At 46.8% G+C, this 9,898-nt stretch overlaps 1 protein-coding gene across 1 annotated transcript; it reads left to right on the top strand.

Moving 5' to 3' along the window:
* Positions 1-1,965: 1,965 nt before the first annotated feature.
* LOC122923206 (tol-Pal system protein TolA-like) lies at positions 1,966-4,489 on the top strand. The gene is made up of 2 exons (XM_044273955.1): positions 1,966-2,350; positions 4,335-4,489. The coding sequence occupies exons 1-2, from the start codon at positions 1,966-1,968 to the stop codon at positions 4,487-4,489; spliced, it is 540 nt and encodes a 179-aa protein (XP_044129890.1).
* The last annotated feature ends 5,409 nt before the right edge of the window (positions 4,490-9,898 follow it).

Here is a 9,898-nt window from a genome sequence, read left to right on the forward strand (position 1 = left end):
CACAACTGGAAGTCACAGAGATCACACTGTCAGCCGGTCACCGCTATCTCCTCACAACTGGAAGTCACAGAGATCACACTGTCAGCCGGTCACCGCTATCTCATCACAACTGGAAGTCACAGAGATCACACTGTCAGCCGGTCACCCCTATCTCATCACAACTGGAAGTCACAGAGATCACACTGTCAGCCGGTCACCGCTATCTCATCACAACTGGAAGTCACAGAGATCACACTGTCAGCCGGTCACTGCTATCTCATCACAACTGGAAGTCACAGAGATCACACTGTCAGCCGGTCACTGCTATCTCATCACAACCGGAAGTCACAGAGATCACACTGTCAGCCGGTCACCGCTATCTCATCACAACTGGAAGTCACAGAGATCACACTGTCAGCCGGTCACTGCTATCTCATCACAACTGGAAGTCACAGAGATCACCCTGTCAGCCGGTCACCGCTATTTCATCACAACCGGAAGTCACAGAGATCACACTGTCAGCCGGTCACCGCTATCTCATCACAACTGGAAGTCACAGAGATCACACTGTCAGTGCTGAGACTGGAGATGCAAAACCGTCAAGAAACCACTGAAAGGATCTGAGGAGATCAGACAAATATCGTTCAAAGGATCCTTGCTAGCCACGTATGGTGAGAGGTATATGGACCCTGGAATATAGCAGCAAAGCACAGTGCGCCTGCCTGCTGCAGCCAGCAAATCTCAGCATAGGATTCAGCAGTTTTCAGCACAGATTATTGCAGGGACTGTTCATGCAGCGGTTCTATAATCCGCTTCTACACCATCTGTATGGCCACCTGCAAGTGAATCTAAGCTCTGGATGCAAACACAGCAGCCATTACTATACTATTCCCTCTTGCTCCTCTCCCCACTGGTTGCCTATGAAACCCGATCTCCGGCCAGAACATTGATACACTTCTATGCAAACACATACCTTGTAATTTAACCCTCTGCTTACCATCACAATGCACCAGTAAGGCAATGTACAATCTGAGGAACCTAATACACAGCAAGAACCTGAACTTCCTTCAGATCAGCAGTTAGATCCTAAAAGCCACATAAAACAAGAACAATGAGGCTGACAAAGATGGACGGCTGCGGAACATCAGCCACTTCAGCTCTGTCTCAACCAACCCACGAGGTATTGCACCTAGAGGGCGCTGTAAAGCAATTGAATGCTGCTTATGAGAACTATCGGGTGTGCCTCCGCATTTTTTAGCGGTCCCATTCAATGGGTCCGCAAACCGTTTTTCGAGGACAAGAATAGGACAGGTTATATTTTTTTGACGGATTGGAACCACGGACACGGACACAGTGGAATATCCGCATTTTCAACGGCTCCATAGAAATGAATTGGTCCACACCTGATCAGCGGATCGGACGCGAAAGCAAACAACGGTCATGTGCATGAGGCCTAATACAAACAAAGACAAAAGCAGAAGTAAAAATCACACATCTCCATGAATCTGGATCCCATCTCTCCACAACGTCTCCACAAAATCTTCCAAATCCTTACCATCAACATCTTCTACTCTCAGCCAACAACTCATCAAAGCCTGCGCTGATACAGAAGCTTCTAAAATCCAGGCAGCCTCCGCCTAAGAAAAAGTAGCAGAGATGGAAGCTGAAGCCACACGGAAGAAAGCAGAGATGGAAGCGGAAGCCGCACGGAAGAAAGCAGAGATGGAAGCTGAAGCCGCACGGAAGAAAGCAGAGATGGAAGCTGAAGCCGCACGGAAGAAAGCAGAGATGGAAGCTGAAGCCACACGGAAGAAAGCAGAGATGGAAGCGGAAGCCACACGGAAGAAAGCAGAGATGGAAGCTGAAGCCGCACGGAAGAAAGCAGAGATGGAAGCTGAAGCCGCACGGAAGAAAGCAGAGATGGAAGCTGAAGCCGCATGGAAGAAAGCAGAGATGTAAGCTGAAGCCGCACGGAAGAAAGCAGAGATGGAAGCTGAAGCCGTACGGAAGAAAGCAGAGATGGAAGCTGAAGCCGCACGGAAGAAAGCAGAGATGGAAGCTGAAGCCGTACGGAAGAAAGCAGAGATGGAAGCTGAAGCCGCACGGAAGAAAGCAGAGATGGAAGCTGAAGCCGCACGGAAGAAAGCAGAGATGGAAGCTGAAGCAGCACGGAAGAAAGCAGAGATGGAAGCTGAAGCCGTACGGAAGAAAGCAGAGATGGAAGCTGAAGCCGTACGGAAGAAAGCAGAGATGGAAGCTGAAGCCGCACGGAAGAAAGCAGAGATGGAAGCTGAAGCCACACGGAAGAAAGCAGAGATGGAAGCTGAAGCCGCACGGAAGAAAGGAGAGATGGAAGTTTTGGAAAAACAATGTGAGCATTGGAAAGGCTTAGGGTACTTTCACACTTGTGTTTTTCTTTTCCGGCACTGAGTTCTGTCCTAGGGGCTCAATACTGGAAAAGAACTGATCAGCTTTATCCCCATGGAGAGCGATCCGCTCAGGAGGCATCAGGACGTCTTCAGTTCAGTCGTTTTGACTGATCAGGACAGAGATAATACCGCAGCGTGCTACGCTTTTATCTCCGGCCAAAAAGACTGAAGACTTGCCTGAATGCATTTTTTTCCATAGGGATGTGTTAGTGCGGATCCATCCTTCCGGTCTGCACATGTGCAGACTGAAAAAAAGGTAAGAAAAAATAAATGCCGGATCCGTTTTTCCGGATGACACCGGAAAGACGAATCCAGCATTTCAATGCATTTGTCAGGCGGATCAGGATCCTGATCAGTCCTACAAATGCCATCAGTTGGCATACGTTTTGCCGGAACTGCTTGCCGGATCACTCCGCCGCAAGTGTGAAAGAAGCCTTAGGCTACATGCACACGACAGTGAAAAAAATGTCAGTTAAAAACGGACACACTGACATGGCCGTTTTGCATCAGTGCGTGCATCCATTTTCTGGCTGTATGTCTGTATTTAATGTCTGTTTTGCATCAGTTTTTCATGTCCATTAAAAACGGACATGAAAAATGGATGAATTTGATTGGCAGTTATTTCTAGACCCCCCCTTCTGAGAACACCCACAGGATAGTAGGCCCCCAGCTAAAATAATGTCGCCCATAGTGTAGGGTTTTTATTTTTTTTGTTGCCGTCCCCAGCTAAATAAATGTCCCTCACGGTGTATCTAATCTTTATATAATCTTTTTAACCGCCCCTAGCTTTAATAATGCCCCTAATTTAGGGCCCCATCTTAAATAATGTCCGCCATAGTGTGTGTGTGTTTTTTTAGGGCCCCCAGCTTTATAATGTCCCCCATGGTTTATATAATGCCCCCATAGAGTCTCACTGCCCAAAAAAAAAAAAAAATCACCCTATCCACGTGCTAACGCTGCAGCAGTCTCTTCTCTCTTCACAGAACCGGACCTGCCGAAGGTGCGCAATGACGTCACTGCGCGCTCCCACATGGTTACGCCACCATGCAGATCGCAGGTCCTGCTCAATGAAGAGAGAAGAGATCAAGTGGCTGAGGTGAGGGTTTTTTTAACCCCTAAATGGCCTGTGTACCCGTTTTTAATGGCCGTTAGACGGGTGCACTCCTGTCAATCGGCCGTTAAATACGGTCCCATTGATTTCAATAGGGTCCGTCCAGCCATAAAAACGGCCAAAAATAGTACATGCCCCATTTTTGAACGGACGCTATTCACTGGCCGTTAAAAGAATGGCCATGTGGATAGCCCCATAGACTTTCACTGGTGCTAGCAATGGCCGTGTGACGGCCTTCCTTAGACGGCCGTCACACGGCCATGGTGTGCATGAGGCCTAAGAGCCTTAGAGCAGGCCGCGGGTGATAATGAAAGCGGTATCAATAGCAGTCACTCTGTTACATCTTATACATCAGATTCATCATGGACCTCCTCAGAACGCCATCACTCAGCCAAGGTGTTTTCTCTGCACCTTCTCAACTGGCGGAAACTGGTGCGGATAGATACCTTACTAGGGCACTAAGCAGCCCACTACTATACAGCTACAAAGCAACACACCCTGTACGCCAGATCCAGCGTTGGACGCCTTAGCACCATCCTATGTGCCCGTCACTCAACCTCAGTGTACCAGCCACTGCAACTGTATACCCAAAGTCTGAAAACACAGACATGTCACAGTTTGCTAAATACATGCTCCGCAGAGAACTCACTAGGACGGGCCTCAAACCTGAAAATGACAGAGGCTGGAAATTCACCTTTAAAGCCACAATCAGCGAGCTGCAGAAGAAGTGGACCTTCTCATCAGGTGGCTTGGTCCCCAGTCTGCCGAACGTATCAAGACACTCAAAACAGTTTACACTTCCAATCCTGCTGCAGGTCTCGACGCTGCTTGGGACAGACTTGAACGTAGCTTTGGCAGCTCTCACGCCATCGAAGATGCTCTATTCAAAAGGTTGCAACGCTTCCCAAGGATTACAGCTAAAGACAATCTAAAGCTTCAAGAACTCAGTGATCTTCTACTAGAGCAGTGATGGCTAACCTCTGGCACTCCAGTTGTGGTGAAACTACAACTCCCAGCATGCTTCATTCATTTCTATGGAGTTCTCAGAACAGCCATCTTGGGAGTTGTAGTTTTACCACAGCTGGAGTGCCGGAGGTTAGCCATCACAGTACTAGAGCTTCAACTAGCTAAGGCTGACACCCTCCTACCTGGACTTAGTTACCTCGACACCACTCGTGGCATCAACCCTATTATCCATAAGCTACCATATGACATTCAAGAAAAATGGGTTAGTCAGGGATCAACTTACAAGAAAGAATACAGAGTTGCCTTTCCTCCCTTTTCCTACGTCTGCGACTTCATAATGGAAATCGCGGACTCAAAGAAGGATCCAAGTTTCTTCTACAGTGACTGTAACCCTCTCAGTCCATCTTCTCCAGGACTTGCAAACACACATATAACGCACAGGGACCGCAGGGGCCCAGGATCAGTGAAGAGGACTGATGTTCAACCTGCACCTGCTACAGTTCTTCAAAAGAATGGGCAAAACAAGAAACTTGAGGATCCAAATCGCCAATGTCCAAAACATAACAAGCCACATCCACTTAAGAAATGCATCGGCTTCAGAAAGAAACCTCTACAAGAACGTATGGAACTTTTAAAGGGATTTGGAGTTTGTTTCAGATGCTGTGCCTCCACAGAACACCTTGCAAAAGACTGTAAGGCTGTCATTGAATGCATGGAGTGCGGTAGTGACAACCACATACAAGCCATGTGTACCAACATAGCTCTACTCCATCCACAGACATCCCACGGGGAAAAGCATGGTGGGGAGCACACTGCACAAACAGTGGTCTCTACATGCACTGAAGTCTGCGGGGAAGGACTTTGTGAGAAATCCTGTGCAAAGATATGCTTGGTTCGTGTATACACAAAGGGCCAGACAGAAAGGCCCATAAGACTGTATACCATTCTTGACGATCAGAGTAACCGATCTCTTGCAAGTACAAGGTTCTTTGATCTGTTAGGCATAGCAGGAGGTGCTCTACCTTATACCATAGGTACTTGTGCAGGCATTACAGAAGTCTTGGGTAGAAGAACCAGTGGCCTCGTAGTTGCTCCTCTCAATAGCAACATGGAAATGCCCTTGCCTACTATCATCGAGTGTAATCAGATCCCAACTAAGAAGGATGAGATCCCAACTCCCCAAGCCGCCTTGTACCATTCTCACTTGAAGGACATGGCTAACAAAATCCCAGCCTTTGATGAAAATGCTAATATCCTGCTGTTACTCGGGAGAGACCTTTTAAGGGTGCACAAGGTTCGCCCTCAAATCAACGGCCTACATGATGCACCTTACGCCCAGCGTCTGTATCTGGGCTGGGTCATCATAGGCAATGTCTGCCTTAGCAACGCCAGAAACCTTTCTCAGTTTCTTCCTTTAAAACACACGTTCTGCCAAATGAATGCACTACTTGTTTTCCACGATGACAAGATCACTACAGTGTGAAAGAAAAGCTCTGTGACAAAGGTAAGCAAGAGCGCATCATACTAGATGATGGGAAAGCATTTATCTTCTTGGATGACAACATTGGTAACGAAGTGTTTGAGGTGACCACAAGAGACAACGAGTTAGCAGCCTCGATGGAAGACAAAGAATTCTTGAGAACCATGAGTAAAGAGTTCTGCGAAGATGATTCCAACAGCTGGATTTATGGTTCATCTCTTTAGAGCGCAACCGGAAACCGGAGATGAAGAAACATTTTGGCGACTTCATGCAGAAGATGTTTGAGAGAGATCATGCTGAGCCTGTACCCCCTCTTGCACAAGGAGAAGAATGCTGGTACCTCCCGTGTTTTGGTGTCTACCATCCTCACAAGCCTGACCAGATTAGGGTGGTCTTCGACTCAAGTGCTTGTCATGAAGGTGTTTATCTCAAGGACAATCTTCTCACTGGCCCTAACCTGAACAACAACCTCCTAGGAGTCTTACTCCACTTTAGACAAGAGCCTATTGTCATTATGGCCGACATCCAACAAATGTTTCATTGTTTCATCATCCGTGAAGACAACAGAAACTTCCTCAGGTTCCAATGGTACTGCAATAATGATGTCAACGACGAGGTTATAGACTATCAGATGAAAGTACACGTTTTCGGTAATAGCCCTTCCCCCCGCAGTTGCCATTTACGGACTGAGAAAAACGGCCCAAGAAGGCGAACAAGAGTTCGGGTCTGATGCACGTCAGTTTGTTGAAAAGAACTTCTACGTAGACGACGGTCTCAAGTCTCTACCTACGGAAGAAGAAGCCATCAACCTTCTCATCAGAACTCAGAACATACTCGCTACTGCCAACCTCAGACTACACAAAATCATCTCCAACAGCAATGAGGTAATGATAGCATTTCCTTCTGACGATCATACTGTCAGTGCTAAGGAATTTCAACTAGGGTCTGACCTTTCCCTTACGCAACGCAGCCTTGGATTGCTATGGGATGTTAAACAAGACACGTTCACATTTCAAACATCAGTCTGTGACAAGCCCTTCACAAAACGAGGAGTACTGTCTGCAGTAAACAGTATCTATGATCACTTGGGATTTATAGCACCCTTTACTATTCAGGGCAAGGTATTACTCAGACAACTTACTTCAGAGAACACTGACTGGGATACCCCTTTACCCAAAGAGAAAAAAATAAAGGTGGGAATCCTGGAAGCAGTCCCTCCAGGCATTGGAACAGTTCAAGATACCACGATCTTACACTCTTGCATCCTTGAAGAATGCCACCAGACTAGAGATCCATGTCTTCTCTGGTGTATCCATGGAACGCCGTAGCTGCCGTAACCTATCTCCGGGTTGTACACCCCAACGGTGAAATAGGTGTAGGATTCGTCATGGGCAAGGCCAAGCTAACTCCAAAGCCTGCACATACCATCCCAAGGCTACAACTCTGTGTAGCCATGTTAGCTGTTGAAATTGCTGAGCTTATAAAGCAGGAAACCGACTTCAACATTGACTCCTTTGACGTTTACTCAGACAGCAAAATCGTGCTAGGATACATACACAATCAAACAAGGTAGTTCCATGTGTATGTCAGCAATCAACTGGAAATTCTCCATTCCCGAGCAATGGCACTTTGAACCCACCGACCTTAACCCTGCCGACCTAGGCCATCGTGCAGTACCTGCTGCTGCTTTTCTGGGTACATCATGGATATCTCCACCAGTACTCTTGAATGACGAATTCTTCTCAAGTCCTGTAGAGTCTACCTTTGAACTTATCCATCCGGAGTCCAATAAGGAAATCAAGGCCATGGAAGCAAAGGAAGATGAACTCCTCACACCGACCTAGTGTAAAGAGGTAAGCAGGACTGGTGCATGTTGCTGCCTTCCCCTCTGAAGATGGACTCACGGCTCAATCTTCCTCCTACCGCTGTCAACACTTTAACCGCCTCCGGACCACCTAACGCAGATCTGCGGTCCGGAGGCGGCAGCTCTGCGCAGAGTGACGCATATACGCGTCATCTCGCGAGAGCCGAGATTTCCTGTGAACGCGCGCACACAGGCGCGCGCGTTCACAGGAACGGAAGGTAAGAGACAGGATCTCCAGCCTGCCAGCGGCGATCGCTCGCTGGCAGGCTGGAGATATGATTTTTTTTAACCCCTAACAGGTATATTAGACGCTGTTTTGATAACAGCGTCTAATATACCTGCTACCTGGTCCTCTGGTGTCCCTTTTGTTTGGATCGACCACCAGAGGACACAGGCAGCTCAGTACAGTCGCACCAAGCACCACACTACACTACACCCCCCCCCCCTGTCACTTATTAACCCCTTATGAACCCCTGTTCACCCCATATAGACTCCCTGATCACCCCCCTGTCATTGATCACCCCCCTGTCAGGCTCCGTTCAGACGTCCGTATGATTTTTACGGATCCACGAATACATGGATCGGATCCGCAAAACACATACGGACGTCTGAATGGAGCCTTACAGGGGGGTGATCAATGACAGGGGGGTGATCACCCCATATAGACTCCCTGATCACCCCCTGTCATTGATCACCCCATTCAGACATTTTATTTGGCCCAAGTTAGCGGAAATATATATATTTTTTTTTTTGTTTTTTCTTACTAAGTCTCATATTCCACTAACTTGTGTCAAAAAATAAAATCTCCCATGAACTCGCCGTACCCCTCACGGAATCCAAATGCGTAAATTTTTTTTTTACATTTATATTCCAGACTTCTTCTCACGCTTTAGGGCCCCTAAAATGCCAGGGCAGTATAAATACCCCACATGTGACCCCATTTCGGAAAGAAGACACCCCAAGGTATTCCGTGAGGGGCATATTGAGTCCATGAAAGATTGAAATTTTTGTCCCAAGTTAGCGGAAAGGGAGACTTTGTGAGAAAATACAAAAAAAAAATCAATTTCCGCTAACTTGTGCCAAAAAAAAAAATTCTATGAACTCGCCATGCCCCTCATTGAATATACTTGGGGTGTCTTCTTTCCAAAATGGGGTCACATGTGGGGTATTTATACTGCCCATTTTAGGGGCCCGAAAGCGTGAGAAGTCTGGGATCCAAATGTCTAAAAATGCCCTCCTAAAAGTAATTTGGGCCGCTTTGCGCATCTAGGCTGCAAAAAAGTGTGACACATCTGGTATCGCCGTACTCAGGAGAAGTTGGGCAATGTGTTTTGGGGTGTCATTTTACATATACCCATGCTGGGTGAGATAATATCTTGGTCAAATGCCAACTTTGTATAAAAAAATGGGAAAAGTTGTCTTTTGCCAAGATATTTCTCTCACCCAGCATGGGTATATGTAAAATGACACCCCAAAACACATTCCCCAACTTCTCCTGAGTACGGCGATACTACATGTGTGACACTTTTTTGCCGCCAAGGTGGGCAAATGGACCCACATTCCAAAGAGCACCTTTAAGATTTCACAGGTCATTTTTTACACATTTTGATTTCAAACTACTTACCACACATTAGGGCCCCTAGAATGCCAGGGCAGTATAACTACCCCACAAGTGACCCCATTTTGGAAAGAAGACACCCCAAGGTATTCCGTGAGGGGCATGGTGAGTTCCTAGAATTTTTTATTTTCTGTCACAAGTTAGCAAAAAATGATGATTTTTTTTATTTTATTTTTTTCTTACAAAGTCTCATATTCCACTAACTTGTGACAAAAAATAAAACATTCTAGGAACTCACCATGCCCCTCACGGAATACCTTGGGGTGTCTTCTTTCCAAAATGGGGTCACTTGTGGGGTATTTATACTGCCCTGGCAATTAAGGGGCCCAAATGTGTGGCAAGTAGTTTGCAATCAAAATGTGTAAAAAATGGCCTGCGAAATCCGAAAGGTGCTCTTTGGAATATGTGCCCCTTTGCCCACCTTGGCTGCAAAAAAGTGTCACACATGTGG

Source organism: Bufo gargarizans, unplaced genomic scaffold (assembly GCF_014858855.1).
Source record: "Bufo gargarizans isolate SCDJY-AF-19 unplaced genomic scaffold, ASM1485885v1 original_scaffold_1351_pilon, whole genome shotgun sequence".
In the NCBI taxonomy this organism is placed as follows: domain Eukaryota; kingdom Metazoa; phylum Chordata; class Amphibia; order Anura; family Bufonidae; genus Bufo; species Bufo gargarizans.

Bases quoted from the DNA above. Each gene is read 5' to 3' on its own strand.
- LOC122923206 (XM_044273955.1), top strand. From the start codon at position 1,966: ATGGAAGCTGAAGCCGTACGGAAGAAAGCAGAGATGGAAGCTGAAGCC. The intron at 2,351-4,334 runs GTGAGCATTGGA...ATCCTGCTGCAG, and splicing joins GGAAGTTTTGGAAAAACAAT to GTCTCGACGCTGCTTGGGAC.